A 23,597-nucleotide genomic window follows, 5' to 3' on the forward strand; every position below is an offset into this window, starting at 1 on the left:
ATGCTTAATAATTTCAGTTTTATTTCTTCATAAGAAATAATTTACATCAACTTCATCCTGGTGTCCATTTGCTCTAGTTTAGAAAGGAAGTTCTGCAGATGTACATGGCATATAAAACACTTAAATACTTCAGTCATGAGGATAGATTTTTTTCAGCCATGGCTGCATAATGTATTTCGATCCATCATAGCCACTGAAATAGGCTTTCATATCAGCGTGGTGTACCTGATAAAATAATTTTTCCAAAGTCAATAGGCATTGGAACTAGCAATATATACAAATTGATACTTTAATGATTCTTTTAAGTTATTAAAGTTGACTTTTCAAAAAGTCCTGTTAGGTGTTAAATACATAATGTATTTAAAGGCACTTTTAGCAGAATTCTTGATACGCTTAGCCATTGTTCTGATGACATGAATGAGGTTTTCTGAAACTCTTGAACTACGCTACATATCTTGAACATATCTCATGAAATAACAAATGCTAGATCTACACAGGGGTAAATGCATTTAAATCAGCACTATTTCTTAGTGAAGTACTTTCAACTCATTTGTTGCTGGTACAGCTGTTTGCTAGCTTTTTCAGCTGGATCAGTTAGTCCAATTAGGCAGCAGGAGCAGCAGCAGTTGGTGGAACAGTAAAGAGAAATCAAGTGATGGCCATAGGTACCACAATATCCAGCTTTAAGATGCAAATCCACAGAGGCAAATCCATGTTACATGCCGTGTCACGACCTAAAAAGCTTATAATGAGTGAGTTGTTTAGAACTCTCCATTAGGAAATGGAGAGGATGAGTTTAAGCTTTTTCTCCTCCCTTCAATCCCAACACCCTTTAGGAAAGTACACTGCCAATTAGACTTGTAGGAAAGGAGCAGTGAGGGCAATCTGCAGACCTTCTTTTGAACTTGAGGTATAGGCGTGACTAACAAAGTTTGTCATTAATCTCACTCAACTAAACAACTTTCAAAGGTCTGTTTTTTTGAGCTTGATACCATCAGTTCCTCTGCTACTCTGTGGAGAATAAGCCTCTCCTGTTGCTGAATAAAGCAATCTGACATCTTAAAGGCTAGTTTTCACACGAGGTAAACGTTTAAGGTGAGGCATCTGTTTCTCCCCATGGACTATAAAGGTAACTGAAGGTGACCAACTGACATAATGAAAGGTGTGTGGCTTTTTGGCATATAAGTTAGAGCAGTCAAAATCAAATTCTAAATATGTATGACACTCATCTGAGATAGCATGTTCCTGCTGCTGAGTTCAGGCATGTTAGCACATTTTATGTTACAGTGTATGGCTAAAACAGAGGCACACTTTTGACAGAAAGCTTGGAGAATCTTCAGGCCAGCCTAACTTACACGATTTGACTGGGGCTTTCTCCTGAAAGGCAAAAGATGCCAATTCAAATCTCCATTTGGCAGGATCAAGCCTCTCACATGTTAGGTGAATGGTTTAATTACTTGATGTTATTTTGACTATGGATACTGCCACTTTCCAGTTTAAAAGAAAAAGCATCCGCTATACTGCTGGTTCCCTTGAAAAATGCTGCCTGTATGCGGCATGTATGCTTGAAGGCCGTCTTCTGGATCAGACTCCTCTCAGGACTTACACATATTCCAGCTAGCTTAAGAATCAAGTGCACCTCACGTGAGCTAGACATCAAAAGCTACTGAGATCATGATACACACAATTTTAGGCTCCCACAGAGTTTTGCAGTCAAGCAGAGACATATTGTTCAGTCCGGGCAGCATCTGAGCCCGACCTCTTCGAAATGCAGTTTTTTCAAAGGGGAATTGCAAAACCAGTATACTTTGCTAGATCTAGTAGAAAAAGATTAAATGACTTGCCCAAGTCTGATGGGTCAGTGAAATTCTGAAACAAAGTCTACGTCTGCAACAGCCTGTTCACAATAAAAGTCAAGTTGCTAAAATCTGACGAGCAAAAGAACTAAAGAGTTGGATACTTGGAAGTAGGCAGCACCTGATTCTGGTCATTTATAACCTGAAAAATATGTATTTGAGAGTACAGCAATAATTTGCTTATCCATTTCTTCTGCTGATTTTCAGCTGCCTTTGTTAAATGAATAGTTAGGATTTACTAAGTCAAAGGCAGCCAACTTGTAAACATACAGGATAACAAACAAGTTACAGTTAAACAGAAAAACAACTACTACCTCTAATCCCATAATAATTGTTATCTCCTGCTCAGGAATGTAAGCTGTAGATTCGCCAAATCCATTTGCTTTGTTAATTAGAATTCGATAGTGAGGAGTATCTTTTAGATCCTGTAAAAATACAAAAAAAAAAAAAACACAACACACACCTCAAGGGGAGGTGATGACTAAAGATTACATTATACAATAAGTTAACTTTTCAGTAGATTTACAAATGATAAGAAACCTTCAGTATATATCAGTTTGGAAAATTAAATATAAAACAGTAACAAACCTGTAATCTGTGAAGTTCTACTTGGCATATCTGAAACAATCTTCAAAGAACCAATATTCCAAGTAACCTTTTCTCCAGTAAATCTTGCAAGAAACATGACTTAGAACATCCCTGCTTTTGTAAGTAGCTCCCGTAACGGTTTTCTAGTCACCCTTCTTCCTTCACCTTCACAAATTTTTTCAGAAAGGGACTGAAAAAGGGGCAAATCTAGAGCATAATAATACCTCTGACAATCCTGGTCCCCACCCTGGGCATAGCTTAGGGAACACCAGCCACAAAGGAGAAATGTGGCTTACTATTGTTTATTTTTATATTACAGTGCCTAAAAACCTGTCATAGACCAGAGTCCCAGCGTAATGAGTACTCATAAACATTCCTGCCCCTAACAACCCACAATCTAAACACAAAAAAAGTGATGGATGAATATAGACAGATAATTGGAGAGCCAGTGAAGCAGTTAGGCAGTACTGGTCAGTGTGACAGGCAGTGGCCTCTGCACAGCAATGTATTAATGAACTCTAGCCAAAGAAAGGCAGGGATGCTCTGAGGAGGTGGAGCTGAAAGCGTGGATAATGTTTGGTGAGGATTTGCCAAGCTCAAGCTCAGTAGTTGCCTCTTATGGGCAAAAGCCATTTTGTGTAGCTGATGCATATAATACGATGAGTTAAAAGCTATTTAAGAAAAAAAAAAAAAAGGAACCATGTGAGTCATCACTGCTGAAATGAAAGTCATAAAGATGAACACAAGGTCATTGCGAGAACAGAACTAAACAAGATAAGTAAAAAGAATCAGCATGCCTGATGGGGAATATCTGGGTGTACAGTAGGTGACAGTAATATAGAGAGAGGGGAGAAGAAAGCACTGATGCAGATATTTTAGAAGATAAGGATGAGTGGCAGGTGGATAAAATTACAACAGGGAAGGGACAGAGGTCATAACACAGGATTGACTGTCTGCTCCCAGTTGAACACACATTCTCTTCTATAGGCAGAGTTTCTCGTTTTTTCCTCATTTTCAGTCCACTTTTGCAACATGTGAGCAGCCAACCCACAGAGTAAGCAGCACTGTATTATCAGAGCAGCATTGTCAACATAGATTTAGGATCTTATTTTTAAATAAACCAAGGACTTTAGACAATTTCAAAAACTTCAAGAATTTTAACAAAAACATGTTGTTAAATAAAATCTACATTTCAAGTGTCCAGAGCCCCAAAAACATATCTTTTAAACTGAAATTGATTAAACGCAAGAGACTTGCGTTTCTTAGGTGCAAGGAAGATATTACTACTTACATCTACACTGGAAGATCAGATAAAGGATTTAAACTCTTCTCAACTTTAACAATGTACCTCAAGAAACTAGTTCAAACATTTTAGGTTGACACTGCTTCTTTAAATACAATGCTGTGTGCTAAAAGTGAGTAATTTTAATTCAGGAGACTGCCAGTACATCCCTGACCAGTGGGGTTTAACCAGTGAGTGCTGCAACTTACAAGGCTCTGCTGTGATGACAGAGCAGAATAAGCAGAAGTATCCCTCAGCTACACAGGTGATATGGGACTCGAACTATTTTCCATTAGGTTAGCAGAAAGTCTGTCTGTAATGGCGTTTCTGAGATTTTTTTTTTTTTTAAACCTGAGTTATTCTGTGTCTGTATTAATAAAGTAAGAATTTCATACATTCAAACCTGTTTTGCTGCAGGATATTTGCGTTGTAGCCATTCTTCTGGAGCTTTAGCTTTTGTATCCCATCCAACAATGACTCCTGAATAGCCCAGTCTTTTGTGAACTATTACCTGTCCCACGCTGAACTGAATATATTCAGGCTTTGGACTGCGAACGTATGTTGATTCTGGTTTAAAAAAGAAAGCAAGGAAAAGTGCAGTATATTGAACATTTAAACAGATGTTCATCTGATTTCCAGCACAGCAGAACTGGCAGCTATATTACTGGGTGAAGTAAGCAAAGAAAGAGATACTTTATCCCCTTAAAGAGTATTATTACAGTATTTGACTAAGGAAGGTATTTTTGTATCTATACACCTTTGATATTACGCATGGGTCTTAACAGAGTTTTGGGAAGCGTAAACACAAGTATGCGTTGACAATTATTTTTTAACTTTAGCCTTGTATAGAGTATTTTACCATGCTCCACGTAGTCCAACTATCCTAACTTAGTTTTCCCAGTTTGTGTCACAGAATTTCTTCTGTTCAGCATGCCACAGGGATTTTTTTTTTTTTAAGGCAACAGCACTAAGTCAAGATCAAAAGCCTGATCCAGTGGTTATTTATCCTTTTATGAAGCTGGTCTAAATCAGTTCACTTGAATAAAGTGAAAGGTATACCACTGTTCTTTCGTATGTCAGTACAAAATAGGCACGCTCAGATTTATTCAGTATACACATACACGGTAGGATGGTATACAATATTGATACTGTTATACAGCATAGAATGAAAAGGTCTCAGATTTTGCATTTTCTGTTTTTTTCCTGTTTTGCTTACTATCAACAATGTTTGGAGAGAAGGGAGGAAAAAAACCCATCAGTTACAAGGGAAGTGTAGATATACACCTCAGAAGACCTTTAGAATACAATATCGCAAGCAAAATCCAAAAGGATTGTAAGACTCCAATACCTGCAAAATAAGAATGGGTTGTTTCTTCATTTTCTCCACTTTTAATTTTCTTTTCTCCATAGTACCAATATCTACAATGTAAAATTAATAAACCAATGTTCAAACACGTTCTTTAGAAACTGAGTTTAGGATAATCGGTCTTCTGATTATTTTAAATTAAGCAATACTGCAAAACATCTGATACAAAATTCATTACAATTTGAAACCCAAACAGAATGACAGTTTTACAGGAACACCACTTTTAGGAGATGTACAAGAAAAATAATTTTTTTTTTTTTTTTTAAATCTTGGTTTAGCTCAAGGCTACAGGAACACTTCAGGTGGACAAATACTTTTCAACAAGATCAAAAATGGAAAAGTGTCCTGATTTGTCAGGCTGCATTGTTGAAAATAGCAGCTAATATGGAAGGTTTGGAAGGTCATAGATGTCACCATATTTTTAGGATAATCAGTTCTTTATAGTATTATAAGATATTTAGAAGACGTAAGCATCTCCTACTGTAGCCAAATGATCAAAGGATTGTTTGGTCCCTGAAAGCTTTATCTTTAGAAATCCCTGGAGCTTTCTGTGAAGTCAGAGTAAACAAGTTAAGGGGAACCTGAGTAAAGCACAGTTTCTGTGGATTTTTATTAAAAAGAGAGAATCTTCCTTTTATGTATCACCCTTCTAAGACTTCCCTGGGGGCAAAAAAAAAAAAAAAAAAAGTCTGAATTTTCTGCAATTCAGAGGTACCCCAAGACACCCTTTATTATTTTACCTGGATTAATAAAGGATCTTTGAAGATCCAGACAAAGTAGAAAATTTTGGAGGATTCCTACTGCACAGTAATCAAATCTCACAAACAGCACTTTTAACCTCCCCAGACAAGGACAAGCAACAGTCTTCTTACATTAAAGTGGTGTCTACGATATAGTCTTACTGTTTTTAGACAGCTCACTTTGTCATGAATGTCCAAATTTCTCCTTTTTTCTAAATCTATTTTCTAAATCCCTTAAAAGTTGTCCAGAACAATCATATACAGCATAAGATGTTCACCCCATTTTGTAGAATCTCATCCTACAAACACATATCTGCTGAAAATCATTAATGTGTTAATCCTACTGACTTCACAATCAGACAAATTTGAAGTAGAGGATAACACATGCATAATTACTGCTATGAGTTATGTTTAGTTTTGTATGAAGTCCAGGATGCGTATTTGTGTAGAATATAGGCAAAAGGTAGAAAATCCCAAGTCATCTCAACCAGAGACTATGAGACATTTCCCCTTTCTTACTTGCATCATCCCTAGAGGATACCTTCCTGTTAAAAAGGGACAAAGTTTGAACGTTAGACTGAAGTGTAGACAGTATGTAACATCCTACCTTGTCTTTGATAGCCAGAGCTTTAAGTGGTCTGCCCATGCATCCAGACTCAAGTAAGATTTTGTAAAACTGCTCCAGCAGGAAATTAGCCTTTAGTAGTAAAAAGGACCATCACATTATGTTAGTCTATAGAGTTTTTATGGTTTTTTTTTTTTACTATATATTTAAACTTTAAGGTTTTGCTTCTGTAGCAAAAAGAAAAATGTAAGTCAATGACCAAGAAAAAGGTCTCCAAGAATAATAACTAGATTGCAAATGGATGTCCTTTCAATCACCACTTGTATCAGTAAGCCATATCTAATTTTGGAAAATGCCTTTTTTCATGATTAGGTTGTTTTCTATCTGTACTTAGACCATAGGAATTGCTAAACAGCATCAGAATAGTATTCATTCTGTTGTTTCAACTGTTTTTTGAGAATAACAGTCATAGGCATTTCGAAATGTAATCACAGGACTATTAAAAAGTAGCCCATTTATCCAAAAAGTTTCTGCATAAATCTAAAAGGCTAGTAGTTCAGTCATGCCACAAAACCTGAAAATGATTTAACTCTGGGTTCTCATTCACAAAGTGAGACTTTTTTTTTTTTAATTTAAAATCATTCTACTCTTTTGCTCTCATTATTTGTTGTATTTGAATTCTACAGATTAATCACACAACCAATATGCTAAACAGAGTGTATTATGGAAACTGTAAGTCATAAAAGTCTCTCTTTGCATGGTTCATCTTCAAATTATCAGCATTTGCCCATGGTTACCACCACTAAATATTTGAATCTACTGTAGCATTCTCCTCTTTATATTTGGAGACATATGGGTGTGATTCTGTCTAAATAAGTTCTTGATTAGTATACAAGATGGTACTATTTACTTAATTCTATCATTATGACTGCCTTAAGCAACTTACTGTGAAGGAATTTTTGTTGCTTAAGACTCTGCACTGACTCATACTATGCTAGAAAATCTTTTTCAATAGTAAGTGTCCAAGGGCAGTGGAAAGTTAGAAATAGTCTTATTAACTTGAAAAAAGAGATTAAATCCATAGTTACATACATTGGACTCTCCAAAAACAGAATGAGATTAAGATATAGTCCTGCAGTTTATAAAGAGATTTCTATATGAAGAAGAAAAATGGCTGTTATTCAAATGCTGATGGGCATCTTTAAACAACTACATATGCTCCCATTAAGCCACAAAAATGTCTAAGGTATGATTTGAATGTTGTTTTTGAGTAGGAATGGCTAGCATCTCCCACCCATACTCCAGCTTTCCAGGACAAAGTGTCATTTGGGATGAGAAAGAGAACTCTCTTCTAAATAAATACAGTAAGGAAGGAGAGACTTACAACCTTTCTGTTACTTGGATGCGCTGAGCGGAGTCTGTTCCATACCACTGGGATATGAAATACTGTGCAGGAAGTGCCGACAGCAGCATGCCAATCTGCAGAAGTGCAGCTGCATTGACGTGAGGCATTCCAACAGGAAGTTTCTTCAAAGACGCTTTCCTGCTCGCTATCTGAAAAGAGGCAAAAAAAGGGAAAGGGGGCGAAAGGTACCAATTGGCTTTGCTAACTGTACAGTGCTTAGAAGTTTTCTTCAGATTATTTTTTTGGCTCACAAGAAAACGCACAAAACATACATATGCATTTCAGTTACATTCAGAGCATATCCCAATTAGATCTAACTGCATTAAAACTTGATGCATTTATTAAAACTAATTGAAGGCTATCTAAAGTAGACAGCTTCACAAGACAATGAAAGCAAACACGTAGTTCAAGAGTTATATAGAAATCTCTTTCATCTGGAAAGAGACAAAAAAAATAACTAGGAAGTTGTATGATTGCCCAATTTGCAGTAAAAAGCTGCTCTCCCTGAACAACATTCATGGTGCTTCGTTATCAAATAATTAAGTGCATTAAACGTAGTTGACAAGTCAGCTTGATGGCCTCAAGATAAATCAATTACAAACAGTGATTATCGTTTATACAGCAGAACTAAAGCATGTTTTTCATTCGGAGTGAAAATGTGTATAGCACTATGCCACAGCAATCATAGTGTGTCGTACTCACATCGCTCTACTAGAAAAGCATTTGACAACACCATTCATTCCACAGGCACCTGCACACCTTATCAAGGCATTAAAATATTAATAGTGAGTCCCTCCATTAAATTAAGATTCATCTTCAGATGAAGAGTCCGTTTACTGCCTTTTCACACCTGTAAGAATTTTTCCAATTAGAACTAGGACTTGCTGAAATTAGAGACATGTATCTTTTACACAAGCATAGGTTTACTGCAACCTTCAAAGAGTTATCTATATAGTATGTGCTTTCCAGTAGTGGCTCTTAAAGCTACTACTGCATACTTTCTAGCAGAGTCCTCAGCTGCAAGCACATGCCAGTTGCTTCCACTCTAGTTTTTGCTATCCTCGTTTACTTCGTTTAAAAAATAATTTAGGTAACTGTCATTTAGAAAGGACATATGTACTTGAGAAGTTAGATTTATTAAAAAGAGGCCTAGCAAAGGTGGGTGGAATCACAAAAACAATGCCGAAGAATGCCTAAGGAATACCGTAAAGGATTCAGAAACATCTGAGTGCATATGATGAGCAGTGAGCGGAAGTCGGATGTTTCCGGTCAGCATTACCCCCTCTAGAGCCAGCAGCAAAGCAAGGAGGTCTCCTAACTTTAGACGTTAGCCGTGCTCGTACACCCACACAGAACTTGCTTGCTAACGTGTATCACGTTGGGAGGAGGGGGGAAGCGAGGAAGAGCCACAGCCCCGGTCGGGTAAGGAAACCTACTGCTAAAACGCTTTACAGAAAATCGTACGACTTTTATCGCCGCAGGTCTTCCTCACGTTTCTAAAAACAGCTGGATCCACCAGAGAGGGAGAAGGGGGGGTGATGGTGGGGGGGGGGGAAGGACGTGGTAACGGATGAAGAGAGAGTCTGAAACAAAGGCGCAGTCCTCCAGAACCAAAACACTTTTGTACGTATTCCTGAAATAGCTGAAAACCTGGCAGAAAGCAATCATTCCCTTCACCCCAGCTGACCGCAGCGCGTATGAATACCGTCGGGCGCCGGCCACCGGACCCAGGAGCCACCGTCCTCGTCTGCCCGCAGCACCCGCCGCTTGCCGCGGCACCCCCGGCTCCTGCTCCGCCACACCGACAGCGAGGAGGAAGCCGAAGAGTCGCTCCTCACCTTTAGGCGACACCCCTGCTTTAAAAATAAATAAATAAGTGAAAAAAATCGCCCCTCGCAGGTGGAGGCGAGCGGCAGCGCCCCGCCCCGGGCGGGGCCTCCCTCACGCTGGGGGCGCCTCGCGGCAGGTGGTGACCGTTGGCGACCGTTGGCGGGGGGAGGGAAGGGAAGGGAAGGGGAGAGGAGAGGAGCAGCAGACATCTTGTACGGCTGAGGGAAGGGCGGGAAGCGCTCGGCTCGCGAGTGTGTGTGTGTGTGTGTGTGCGTGTGCGTGTGCGCGCGCGTGCGCGTGGCAAGAGGGACCGCGGCCGCCCCTCAGGTAACCCCGCTGCCCCGTCCCTCAGCCCCGTGCCCCCTCCGCCGCTGCAGGGCAGCTCCAGAAACAGGTTTACTGTTTCTCACACGTCCAGGCTGATGTTACATATCTCACCTTGCAGAGTGACGGGTTCACTGAGGCTTTGGTCTTTTAAGTACTTCTGTGCAGGGTTTTACATCTAAATTTGCGTTCTGCTGATCTTGAGGAAAAAACAAACGAACGTGCTTTTAGAGCATGCTGCTCTGTCCGGGAGGCCCGTCCAACCTGCCTGTAATTATTGGTGTAGTTCTGCTTGGTGCTTAATAGGCAAATTTTAAAATGAGATATATAAAATGATCTTAGTTTGAAAGATCCTTGGGTGGTTTTTTTTTTGTTTTTAATATCCAGAGCGTATAAAAAAGGGCTGAAATCTTTCATTTGGGCACCTTGCTCGTTATGTTTTACACTTTATCCTACTTAAGGAGTGGGAAAAGCAATTGAATCTTTCCTAAAATAACCATTAGTGACTGGAATTTAGTGGATTTCAACAGATAACAATGAATCTAGAGTTGTGAATCCTCTGACTGAAGTTCTGCTTTCGTTTCAATTTTTCATGTTTAGGGGTTTATCCCCTTTCAGATAGAAATGTACTAGTTCTTCTCTCACTTGAAAAATCTTACAGGGCAGATCAGATCTCAGTTTCTACTTCTAAAAAAGCGACAAAACGTCAGTAGACTTTCCACACTTACTGTTTTTAAGGATCTTCTAAAGAAAAAAAGTTTTTCTTCATTTTGCACATTAGTTTTAAGTAAGTGGTATTTGTTACTCCTTTGTGCATTCAAGCTCAAGGAGATTTAAGTAAGTATTTTATTTTCTGTGAAAAAAGCTATTGTCTTTAACCTTCTATGAACAGAAGTAAAAGGGAACCATATGAATTTTATGTAAAAGGAATCATGTCTTAACATAAACTTTTAACCCAGTGTCACAGTAGGCTTCAAAGTGTGGGTTATGACCCTACTGGTGGTTCACAGAGCACTTCCTGGTGGTCCATGCGGCTGATTTTGTCACAAGTGGATGAATGCATAATTGAAACAAAAGCCTCCTACACAGTGTCAATAGTGCGTGTGTCAGACTTCAAACAGAGCTCCCCTATGGGCCTGAGACTGTTGAGTTGCTGCGCAGAGGCTGAAGCCTGTTAATGAGTCTCTTTGCCAGATTTTTTTTTAGTGTAAATACAACAGTGATCACATCTGTTGATGACACCAGAGTCAGAATGGGAGCAAACACAAGAAGATAGACTCAAAATGCAAAATGACCCGAAGAGATTAGAGCAACAGGGAGATTACAGCCAGTGGGGCAGATTGGGCAGTAACAAATGTGAGTCTTACCAAGGGAGAGGAAAATATCTGATCGTCTCTTCTCATTTACTGAACATGTCTCTATAAAGGGCTTTTTTTTTCCCCACAGAAAGCAGGAAAAAATTTATCAAGCTGTATGTAGTTCATTAAAGTAGCTTGATTTTCATTGTTTCTTCAGTAATATTTCAATATTTACACTAACAAAATAAAAAACTATAGAAAGCACTTCTCCCTGAAGGTGTGTGCTGGAAGTGAAATGGTCTCAGAAATAATTTGAAAAATGCAAGAACACCACCATTTGATACTACAAGCTGTAAATACCTCCCTGCTTTCTGTTGCATATAAAATCAGCAATGTACAGTGCAAGTACTGCTCTAATTTGCAACATTATTTGGCACTTAACTAGAGTAAGTGTGCCTCTTCCACAGACAGGGCAAAATAGTGCAGGGTTTCCCTGTGCTACACTGGACGGAACAGAGGAGTGAAATTCAGGTTATGACTAAAGAAATCAGTGTTAGTGTTTTCCCAGTTATAATGATGCCTTAGCATTCTTGTGCAGCTGAGATTAAAACGTTGTGTGGAATTAGAGTATTTTACTCCACATCATTGGCCAAAGCATGTTGAAACACTCCGATCTTGTAGTCTGTAGTACTAAAATGGTGACAAGGCTCCTCTGACACTGTTGTCTGTTCAGACACAGTTCCAATCTTCCACTTCCTAAGGCTATGAAGCTGCATTTATATTGGTCTTTAAACAACCGCTCTGGAAGCCTAGATTCAAAGTGCTCTCTTTCCTTCAAACTCTCTTCTTTTGCTGTATGCGGGCCCCTTTTCCTCACAGCTTCAAGGTGGTCTTTCCCAAAGCACCGCTGGACTGGCTTTATCTTTCATGTGGAGTATGTTGTTGGCCAGAACAGTTTGACCTTTCTGTTGCTTGGGTTGAACTGAGATGTCTGGAGCAGTGGTTTTCAGCCTGGGGTCTGTGAAAGATAATTAAGAAAAGCAAGCATCCTACACATCCAGGATCCTGGAGTTTGCAGTCAAATATGAATAATCCAATTTTCCAGTGCAGAAAGACCCTTTGAACTCCTGTGCCATGGCTATGTGGGAAGCAAAGGAAAACAGTGTCAGGAGATGGTACCACTTCTTTCCCTTGTCCATTGCTGACGTGTTCTCGTCACGTGACACGTGTTCTCCCACTGACCTTCCTTGATTTGGGTCCAGGATGCATTATGAATTTTTAGGACTGCAAGAAGAAGATGATGTGGGGCTAGCAAAAATGACAATAGCAATTTCAAGACAGTCTTAGCGGAAAATACATCATGTGGGAAACAGGTGTCTACAGCCTTAAGCTTCTGGTTGTGGATGCGTTTAAACCTCTGCAGCATGGCAGGTATGCCCGACTAACAAGTCACATAAATATTGACCTAGACTAGAAATACAAATTTAACCTAAGAAAAACATGTTGTTAAAACATAACTAATCAAGTTATTTCTCTATAGATAAAATATAATGGAAATAAAATATAGTGGAACTATAATGGAATATTATTTTATTTATAGATAAAATAAATGGAAAATATAATGGATTCAGTTGGATAATTTAATCATTCTTCCTCAACCCAATTAAATTTTCATTATAGAGAGAACATAACAGGTTAAGCATTCTGAAGCAATTAGGAATATTTTATCACAGAAGGTATCACAGATCATGGCTGCATCAACAAAAGAAAAGATTCCTCTTTATCCCCTGCATTACCATTGCAGTGAGGGAGAAACGAGTTTAGCACCTAAATAGGAAAAATTCAAAGAATATATTTCTTCCAGGAGCCCCACTTTCCTTCCAGCCCGGTTAGCCTCAAAAGCCAAAGCCACTTTGAGTAACAGAAAGGAAGAGTCCACCCCAGAAACAGGGACACAAAAACCCACTTTGTTTTGGAAAGCCTCTTTCCCCAAGTGAATGTTTGGTGCTGAGACTGCTCTGTTTAATGGTTTAGCATTTGAATGGGCCGATTAGACTTTGAAGGTAACAACTCTTTGAGGAAGAGTGATGGAGAGGTTGAGGTGACACTTCAGCTATTCCTTGAACAGAGACAGTTTCCTGCGAGACAGCATATTCCTACCTCGTAGTGAAAAGGTTATCTGTGCAGTAGAAAAGTCTCTCTGTACATTAATGACATCACAATTTTTTAAATGATCAATAAACCAGTGAGCAAGCTCCTCAAAAAGGAGCATACAGTTCTTTTGCGTTGCTCATTGATTTAGATCAGAAGAACACACTGCAGTGATCTGGGCAGTGAGGGACTCTTCTGCAGGTGTGGAGAGAGGCTTCCAGTACAAGTATATGATGTTCTATATGTATGTATTTTCTTTCTTTTAAGGAGCAAGCATGTTGCCTCATGTAATGGGCTAACTTGTATTTTATTGGCTTCTGATAAAAACTAGCTGTGACTTGACAGCATCAGTGGGGTGTCAGAGTGGTTAGAAAGCAATCTAAATCCATATTTTTTTGTGACTAATGTACGATGTGTTGTACTGGTGTTGAACTCGGTCACTTTTCCCTCTCTCACCATCAAGTCTTTATCTTGGCAATGGTAGGACTAAGGTTAAGGTTTCTGAAATTAACCTTTTTTTTGTCCTGGATTAAACATAACTTTTCAAAAATTAGAAAATATTTTATTCCTTTTTTTTTTTTTTCCAGTATAGAAACAACATATATCCTCTACTGCCGTGAAGATTAGATGCTGTTTTGTAGGTTTCATGTTCTTGTACACAGAGATTAGAAAGGCTGGACAAAACAAAATGAGAATATGCTATGATAGAAGTCAGTCAAGCCAAAAAACCCTGAACTTGTAACTCAGTGACGACAATACCGTTATCACGATAACTGTCCCTAGCAGAAGGACTGTTGTCTGAAAGTGCTCCAGCTGTAGCTGTACGAAATAGCGGAGAAGCCAAGTTGGAGCGGACTGACAGAGTTGTGATTGCAATAGAAGATGAGCTATTAGACTTGGCTCCTGTCTCACCTCTGAGTGCAGAGAGAGGTGCTTATGCTCCTTTAGGGTACTAGTTCTGTCTCCTTTCAGCATTACTTTCTATACGTTGCGGTCATAACAAGACACAGGCTAGGAAACAGCAGCTAAGGTGATAAAGGAGCGGAAGTTTAATGACGGGAAAGCACAAATGCAGTACTAGATGGTATTCTACACCAAAGGCTGAAGGGTTTGTAACATGGAGCAGATGGTGTGCTTGTTGGTTAGTAGGCTAAGGGTGAGGGTAGGCAGAGCTAGCTCAAAGGCAGAGTGAAAAATTATGTGTGGTAGACAGCTGGAAAAACTGCTCATAGTTGGTACCTCCACATAGAATTTTCTGGTTTACAGAAGCCAGCACCCTTGCTGACTCTCCCTCCGAAGTACCAGATGTGATCAGACAACCACATTCCTGTGAGGAAGACGTTTGTTGTTGGTTTTTTGTGAGTTTTTATTTCTTTTATGAATGAGAAATAGACATTTCTGAAGAGAGTCAGGCATCATTTTATTGAAACCGTTAGCACTTGAGGCAATGCTAAGCAAAGATGAAGCGTGCTATCTGAATGCTGCTTACCTTCCTTTGCACTTTGTGTTAGTAGAACACAAAGTAAAATGCGCCAAAACATCAGTAAAATGCGCCTCATCAGTAAAATGCGCCAAAACAACCAGATAATATAATTGCTAGTGTGCCTGGCAAAAACAGACCTCAGCTGTGTCCCAAAATCTTGACAGTTTACTAGGTGATGGTTATGGTAACACAAGGCAGAAGCCTGGTTTGCCTGTTCTTCATCTTTTCTTCAGCCAGTCCCTATCTGTGCATCTGGCACTCTTCCCCTTTTTGTCCCATTCAGGTATAAAAAGTCTGTCTCACTGTCTGAAGTGCTGTTCTACTGAACACAGCCTGTGATCTTAGTGCATCTCTTTGGTCACATGCTTTCTTAGCTGGAAGGCTACCGGTGTACAACAAACCAGGTCCCATGCTATATCTACAAACCCCACCGACCTCTTTTTTCAGCTGTACTCTAACCCAATTTCAGTTCCACCTTACTTACCAGTTCTTCTCTCATCTCTGTGTACAATGCTTAATTTAATATTTTATGGCTTTCAGGAATTAACTGCTGGGTCATCTTTGTGGTAGCCTCCTGCTCTTTATTCATATGGGGTAGGCTAAGAAAAGGTGCTCATGTTGTTCTGTGGGATCCAGATCTTTCCTCATACTGTCACAAATGGACAAAAAAGGGCTGAGGGCACATGTAGATCCTGGATTTTGCATAAGGGAGGGATCAAAGAAGGAATCTCAATCTCAGAGGTATTTAGAAGGTATGGCGACCCTTTCCTTTTCCACAGATGCTGAGTGGTTTGACTTAGGTGCGTTTTCCTTTCTTGGCTGAATGTCATTTTCAGATTTGCACACCATCCCCCCCCCCCCCCCCGCCCCGAAGTGGCAACCGGCTGTCACGCGTTCACCGGATAATTTCCAAGTGACTTGAGACTATTCTGAGATGCGGCCAACGCTATAATTGCTTTGATCCCATCCGGTCATCTGTCAACCTTAAGACAAAAATACTTCTGCATCCTCTGTGTCCTCCCTTCTAGGGTTTGCATCTTAACAAATTTTAGCTGAAATTTAGAACTCAGCCCCAATTTTAAATCTCAGTAAGACACCTGCATATCTGTGGTGTCCAAGTTGGAATTTTGAGCACTTAGAAAAATGAGCCTTGGAAGCAGACAGAAGTGCTCACAATAGAAGTGGATCTCTGTCATCCTAAGGTATGCAAAGGATGCAGACTTTTCTAGAGGCTTTGTGGTCCACAACCATTTCCTTTTTTGCCCGACATGGCCTTAAGGCAAGTAGATTCTTCAGGGCCATCATGGCTGTGCATGCGTCTCTCCAGCCCAGGCTGCAGGAACCAGAGAGACCTAACAGCTCCCTTGGGCAAAACCTTGAGGGCAGCATTAGGAATCCACCTAATCCAAACTCAGGGAGGCTGAAAGTAAGTGATTTAAGCAACTTACTCTGAAACATTAAGGGACATTCCAGAAATAGCAAGTCAATTAGTAGAAACTGTGAGATGCTTCTTTTTTGAAGCAGGTGGTTCCCCAAGTGCTTGAGCAGAGGCTTATGGTGTAAGAGCCAGACAGAAACCAACCACCTGTGCTCTGTTGTGACTCAGAAGTGTGTAGACGAGGCCAAACGCCACTTCATTCACTGGAGCGTTGCGAGGCCTTGGTATTGGTCTGACTAAAAGGAAGTTCATGATCTGACTGCATTGGGTTCCTGCAGAACATAGTAGGGCTTCCCTTCTTACCAGCAGGGCGTTAGTGTGGCAGAGTGGCCCAACTTTCCTGTTGTAGCTGGGCCACTGTGCAGACGGGCATGTGAAAGTGATAGCCAGAATGAGCACATGCAAAGAGGCAGCCTGATTTGAACTGTGTGATTAGATCAGGCATTTGGGAGGGGAGTAACCTGTTTCACCACAGAGGAGCCAATGCAAAATGGCTCGAGTCTTCAAGTCTTGAGCACAGAGTCCTTACCAGCTCTGCCTCTCGCTAACTGGCAACTCAGACAACACCTCTGAGAGCTGCCACGGCCCTGAATACTACTGTCTCCTGTTATCCCTGTCAGTGGTCTCTCCTGCAAATCCAAGGTAGAGAAGACTGCATAGTGCAGTATATATTGGAAGATCATCCCAAAGATAAATGCTGAACATTTTCCAAGCCCAGGGTTTTCACTGTCACCATGTCCATGAAGAACTTTAAAATTCTGTGCAAGTGAATTTCACACAAACTTAACCAGATATATTTGCATCAAGCAGCGCATGCCACTATCAGATGTTTTGTGACTAATTAAACAGACTTTCTCCCCCAAATGGAGTCACACAGACAAAAAACCCACCCTGGTAGGAGAGGAAGGCATCGGGGAGCTGTTCCCAGCGTGAGCAGACTCAAACTGAGTTGTCTCATTCTTCAACAGAAGAACGCAAAGGCAGGGCTGGAATTTCTCCAGAAGTGAGGGCAGCTTCAGCCTCTGCTCAGACAATCAGTTTCAGGGGGGCATAAGAAACAATCACGAAAAGATTGTGTCCCGTAGCCTTACCTCGAACTTGTTCTACTGATATTTGTGGTTCCTAATCTGGTAACTGTGCTCCTGGAAACAAAGTCTTGGACTTTGATAGAACCAGCGGCAACACCATTGCACTACAGTCTCTTTAAGAAAGAGAAATTTTTGATAGGAGGAATTCATAAATTTAATTCATAAAGCTTTTTGATTTATTAGAATACCAGAAAGAAAAATTCCAAAAATTTCTTGATGTGTGAAGGGAACTTCAGACTAAATGCACAGATAGCAGATACTTTTCTCATGTTCCAAATAGCTAAAATGACACACAGTCACACTTCATATTGAAGACACATTAACATATACATTTAAAAAAAAAAAAAAGCTTTTGAAAAAGGGAGGTGGACTCTTTGGCTAAAGGAAGTCCTGGTAGTAACAGTTTGGATTAGTAATGGATTAAAGATTCATTAACTTTTATATAAATGTGCCTTAATATGAATGTGCAAATAAACTTAATCATATTACTGTAACGTTTATTAGCAACTTGAAAACTGAAGTTTATAGAGAAAAAGTGTTTCATCCTTATCACTATCAGAATTAGATCTATTTTTAATTAATGGCTTCTGCTGCATATTAGCTTTTGCATCAAACATATCCAACTTTTGCTTAGCAATAGGTCTGACAAACCTCCTCCTTTCTAGGAGCTACAGATTGATGTTTTCTGTAATATGACAGCTGAGAGGGAAAAAAGTTAGTGTTTGTTATTCCCAGTTCCCTGCACAGAATCACAACAGGATCATTGCCTAAGGAAGAGGCTTCTCATGACAGGACTAGAAGCCGCTCAAGCCAGAGCATCAACACTGAGTTTGAGATGATGATGATACGCCTATGGTAAGTAATGCTGAATACACTGGGATATGATCTAATGCCTGCTACCTGCTAATGCCTGAGTCCCAGACAGCAGAAGACAACAAAACCTTATCAGCTTTGGTGTAAAAGGTTAGAATAATGGTCAAAGAGAGGCAAGAATAGAACGGTGACCAAAGCCTCCTTCCTTTTCTGTTCATCCTCTTATTACTCTTCATTAATGTCCATAGGCTTAAGTTGCCTTCTCTGAGAGAAGCCTCCTTATGAGCAAGCAAGTCTGCTCAAAGCAGCTTCCTAGTGCCCTGCCTGGCTCCCAGATAGCCTCCCCGCCCTCCCCTCCCCCCAGCAACTTTTGAGGCTTTCATCATAATTTCAACATTTCAACACAGTCAAGGGTCTGATCTTCATCTCTTTTTCCAGGTATCATGGCCATACTGTTTGCACCCCTCAGCTCATAGCACAATCTTACAGCGCCTGCAAAAATGCTTTCTTTACTTTTTTTGCTCATCCTACAGCAACCATCTTTTTTTTTTTTTCTTTTAAACCAGAGTTCAGCCAGGATTTAAGTTCTAGACTACACCATCCTGTTGCGTCAGAGGTCATACAGACCTGAAAGACAAGAGTTCCCACTCCGAAGAGTTTACAATCAAAGTGTAAAAATAAGAATGGTGTATATGCATTTGAATATGTTAGGACAAAAGCAATTTGCTTTCCCTTCATTCTTGTACAATCTTAAGTACTAAAATATTTCTCTGACCGTCCTACATCTTTGTATTTTTCATTTTGATAGCATTAAGTCAGAGGTCTTTGCATCATCAGAATTTCAAGTGCCACCATCCATTTGGGGTGATCTGAGGGTCAGCGGAAGATCACAGGTATATTTGCAGAAGTTTTCTTGCATATGTAAAATTTCTAGGTTTCTGCCATTCTTTTTCTCCATGCAGAAGCAAGAACTTCCAGACATCCAGAAGTACTAAATTTCTCTCACTTGATACAAGACAGGCATAGTTTCACAGAGCTGTGTGAAGCAACTATAGCAATTGCGAAGCTGTAGAAAGCAGAACTGCTGTCTACCCTGTAAAGATTCAAAACTGCCTCTTTGGTGAAGACAGTGTTCTCCATAACATTGATACGATCACATTACATGCATAGATTGAAACTGGGATTTTACACAGATGTGTGAAACATGGATGAGGATGCTACTCTGTGAACTGCATTTCTGTCAGCCTTGTAGCCATGAGCCTTACCCTGGCAGTAAGAGTCATCTGAGAAAGAGAGAAGAGGTTTAACAGGGCAGTCAGAGGCACCCAAAGAGGTATAAACCTCAGAACCAAAGCTCACAAGAAGTTTTATACAAATCTAAAGTTTTGTTAAAGGTTAGATACACTGCTACACAGGCTGAAGCATTTTTCTTGGAACATTTTCAAAACCAAAAGGAAATTTGATGAATTAGCAGATAGGAACAAATTTTGTCGATAAGATATAATTTCCAAGGATCTAGCTTTCTTAAGAGGAAGACTGTATGAATCTTCTAATCGTTTTCCTCAATAAATTCTCTCCTTTCCTTTACCGCTTAAGCTATTCAGGACAGTTTGTTTAATATTAACACACGTTTGACACCCTCAAACACTTTAGAACCATTAAACAGGAAAAAAAAAAGTGTGTAGTCGATTTTTAATCCTTCCAAATATTCTTCTGCATTAGGATTAATTGCTGTTAGTGAAGGACAATAGTACATAGACACATGCACCCATATTAACATCAAAATTTTGTTTGGCTAAACACATGCACTGTAATGCAAGTTGCTGGCATGATCATAAATTAAAGAATTCTACTGTTTTAAGTAATTTTGTTGTGTAAATATCATTAACATAAAACCTTGGTGAAAGGGAAGTTTTGCCTGTGGAGTTTTTTTCCTTTTCTTTAAGCCGTTCATGGCACCTTGCATTGGAAGACAACCCTCCCTCCCTCCCCCAGTACGGAAGATAATCAAATTTTGAATTAGGGTGCTAGAAAAAGTAGTGCCACTTGGTTTTTCTACTACCTAGTGCAAAACAAGAAAAGTATCTAATTCTTTCTAGTGTTTTTAGTCATATTCTAAACTAGCTTCACATTTTAAGTTCTAAGCTTCCTTATTTTGAATATCCTTGTTCAAACTCAAATTCAGGGACCTGAAAAAAAGAGCAAATCAGCAGATAAGGCTGTCTGGTACTGAATGCTAACTAGTATTTAGTTTGAACTCAGTATCTCCAGGATTCAAACATGCCTCATGTTTCCTTGTTCACTGCTTCTTCATTGATGCACTTACAAGCTAAAGCAAAATGAGAGGTAGATAAAACCAAGTTTAGGTAAAATCTCCCCATTTCTGAGACAAAAGGAAAAATGAAAGACGTGTGTAGGGATGTTATCAGATCAGAAACAGCATCCCAGAATTCTCTGTCCTGTCTTGTCTTCAGCTAGCACAAAGATTTCAAAGCACCAGAAAGGATGCATAAATCCTTACTACGCTCTAATGAAACAGATTAAGCGTATTGTACAGATATCTATCAAACAAGACTTCTCGCTGAGCTAAACAAACAACCTGAGAGTTTTAGCTTAGAGTTTCCTGTCCACATTAGTAAAAAAAAAAAAAGTATTTTTGCATGCTGATTTTCTGAATAATAAGTTAATTATATACTATTTAAATTCCAGTCACCTTCTACATTGCTTGCAGTTTTTAGGTTCCTGGCACTTGCTTTAGTTTCACATATGCTTCAAACAGAAACACTGATTAATTTTTAAAAGCATTCTATTTTGCTCATTTGTCCTCAGGAAAATGGCAGATATGCTGTTCTGAAAAGTTCAAGTTGATCGCCCAGAGCAAGAACAGATAATATTTTTTGTTACAGGAGCTTTCTCATGTTGAAAACAAAATGGTCATGTTCAATGATCATACATAATTTCCTTCATTTAATAAGGCTTATGATTTAACAGGAGTAAATGGTTCAACAGTGTAGTGAAGTATTGGTGCTGGCACAGTCAGCAATGTTCCAGAGTATCTCCTAATCTTAAATAAAATCTTGATCCCTACCCAGAAGTAAAATAACCACAGTAGGATTGAGAAAGACATCTGCCACGTATGTGGAGATAGAGAACTTCTCTCCATTACACTCATTACAGGGAAGTGAGACGTGACCGTATTTTAAAATTGATTCTGTACAGTTACATAGAAAAAAGATCTTTTAAGTAGAAAGACTGGAGACATTGTAAAATCATCACAAGTGTTCTTAGCAGAACCTTTAAAACAATTCACAAACAACTCGACTATTTATGGTAACAAAAGCAAAACCAGCCATTGGACCCAGGGGAAAAAAAAAAAAAAAATCACACTGCAGAAGCATACTACCATTATTAGAACTTTGTACCACTGAAGATGTCTATACAAGAAAAGCACCACCTTTGGTACTTAAAAGAAACATGGAAGTAGTATGCTGCATTTTCATAATTGTAAAAGTATTTTTCTCAAAGCAGTGTATTATTACGATTCACACAGATACCTGATAGGATAGGTTTTTCCTCATACGCTAAAACAAGTCTTCCTTTTGTATAGACTCTATCATGGACATGTCTGAGCAGCACAAGCCTTACAGAGGAAATTCAATTTATTATGCTCCGACCGTTCCCTCGTCCCACTGCTCAGCAGGACTGATCCCTATGTATCTACTAGGTTAGCAACGGTTCCTTCTATCACTTAACTGTGATTTCAGGAGAAAAGGATCATCTGATATAGTAACAGGTGAAAAGAAACAATGTATGCGGTGTGATATTTGAAATATCAAACCTTTCTTTCATATCAGAGAACAGAAACATGTTAAGTATAAACAAAAAAATACACTCTGTATTTTGAACACACATCCTGTATATTAGAGTTTTCTGTCTGTTAGCCTTTCAGGGCTACTGAACTGGAGACCAGTATTCTACATGCAGGGAGGCAAGGGACTTTATTGCTTAGTTCTTTCTAGCTTCTTCTAGAGTTGAGGAGAAGTAGAGATTTCCACATATACCGGTTGCTGCTCTGGTACAAACAGCTGTGACCTAAACAGGGATGGCTTTTTGGGGGATGAGAGTTACCCTGCTGCACATATGAAAATGAGCTAAGAGGACTGGCAACATCGTGCCTTCATTGCCAAGTGTTAATACCTTTACATTGCCTCCAGATCCGCAGTTTTTAATGGACAAGCCTAAAAAATAGCAAGTTTTGATCTCTCAGAGTGGTTTCGCTGTGATTTTGTATATTGCCACATAATGTACCACGTAATACCATATTATTTCACAAGGAGTCAAAACAAGTCGACTTTAGGCTGTTTTAAAGAATAAAGATGCAATTTTTCCACAGCGCAGTAATTCACTAGATAGAAACAAACACTGTTGGACAGCTTAGAAAAACATGTTTTCTATTTATTTAAAAATAAGTTTGTAGTTACTACATTGCAGTGACAGTAATTCTTACACATACATTCTAGTTTGTATAAAAGGATTCAAAGTATTATGCATCAAAACTAACATAGAAAGTGTCCACATAACAGTAAAGAAATTTTCAATCCATATATACAAAAAGAAAGGGCACTGTTATCCTGGTGAGATACTTCAGGTTATAACATGATAATCCAGATTTCTGGAGAAAAAAAAAAAAAAAAACCCTTGATAAAGCTAAAGTATTATAGTTTTCAAAACTGTTACTCATTACGTACAACAGATTTGTGTTTTACATAATTCTGTACAAAATAAGTGTAATTTGTAATCTGAAAATGTGTCAGTTTAAAAATTAACCTTTCTAGGTCATTTCCTTAAAGTTGAGCTCCGTTTTATATATATTTAAACATTATGACAGAATTTAATTCACTCAAGATCGTTATCCAGTTGTCTGCCTTGGTTTTGCAGTTTTAGTATGGTCCAAAAATGTAACTTCTGTACGGTCTCAATATTAGCAAATCGACATGCAAAGTTGTGAGCACAAAATAGTACATGTACATCATACAGGCATGTGTACACAATAGGTACTTACAGGAAATTTCTTTATACTCCCAATATGTATGACCTTGTTCTTTGTTCTTTCAGGGTAGAAAATCATGGTGTACTACTACCTTCCCCCCCTAAAATGTATTGTTTGCATTATCTAAAGTGAATTTCCTGATGTATTTATCTGCATTAAAAAGGATCCAAAGGTCTACTTGTCTCACTACCTACCTCCTAAAAGCTAAATTTATTCACCTTTATTTTATTGCAGCATATAAGGTTTCTCTCTAGAGTGCCTTGAGGCTGCTATAGCCTTGGAAAAGAAAGAAAGAAAAAAGAAAAAAAAACCCACACACC

At 39.1% G+C, this 23,597-nt stretch overlaps 2 protein-coding genes across 13 annotated transcripts in view; one reads left to right on the forward strand and one right to left on the reverse strand.

The window, feature by feature from the left end:
* IRAK1BP1 (interleukin 1 receptor associated kinase 1 binding protein 1) overlaps nucleotides 1-22,018 on the forward strand; it is a 34,816-nt gene extending 12,798 nt beyond the window's left edge. The window contains exons 4-6 of one of the 3 annotated variants that reach the window (XM_068937614.1): nucleotides 18,150-18,269; nucleotides 19,036-19,120; nucleotides 21,835-22,018. In XM_068937614.1, coding sequence (XP_068793715.1) covers nucleotides 18,150-18,269; nucleotides 19,036-19,120; nucleotides 21,835-21,933 — 304 coding nt within the window. In that variant the 3' untranslated portion in view covers nucleotides 21,934-22,018. Of the gene's footprint in view, nucleotides 1-18,149; nucleotides 18,270-18,665; nucleotides 20,131-21,834 lie in introns of those variants that run through there. The other 2 variants (XM_068937613.1, XM_068937612.1) reach the window with 2 other exon arrangements.
* Nucleotides 5-9,873, reverse strand: LOC104145897 (uncharacterized). Of its 10 annotated transcripts, none has more exons than XM_068937603.1 (7): nucleotides 9,641-9,873; nucleotides 7,785-7,951; nucleotides 6,440-6,529; nucleotides 5,075-5,145; nucleotides 4,130-4,293; nucleotides 2,171-2,281; nucleotides 5-225 (listed from the first exon to the last, which is right to left on the reverse strand). In XM_068937603.1, the coding sequence occupies exons 1-7, from the start codon at nucleotides 9,839-9,841 to the stop codon at nucleotides 130-132; spliced, it is 900 nt and encodes a 299-aa protein (XP_068793704.1). In that variant the 5' UTR covers nucleotides 9,842-9,873; the 3' UTR covers nucleotides 5-129. The 10 variants fall into 10 exon arrangements, with proteins under 10 accessions (XP_068793704.1, XP_068793711.1, XP_068793703.1 ...); XM_068937610.1 differs by having other exon boundaries at nucleotides 9,508-9,870; XM_068937602.1 differs by having other exon boundaries at nucleotides 7,782-7,951; nucleotides 9,641-9,866.
* Nucleotides 22,019-23,597: the final 1,579 nt, after the last annotated feature.

Source organism: Struthio camelus, chromosome 3 (genome assembly GCF_040807025.1).
Source record: "Struthio camelus isolate bStrCam1 chromosome 3, bStrCam1.hap1, whole genome shotgun sequence".
Lineage (NCBI taxonomy): Eukaryota > Metazoa > Chordata > Aves > Struthioniformes > Struthionidae > Struthio > Struthio camelus.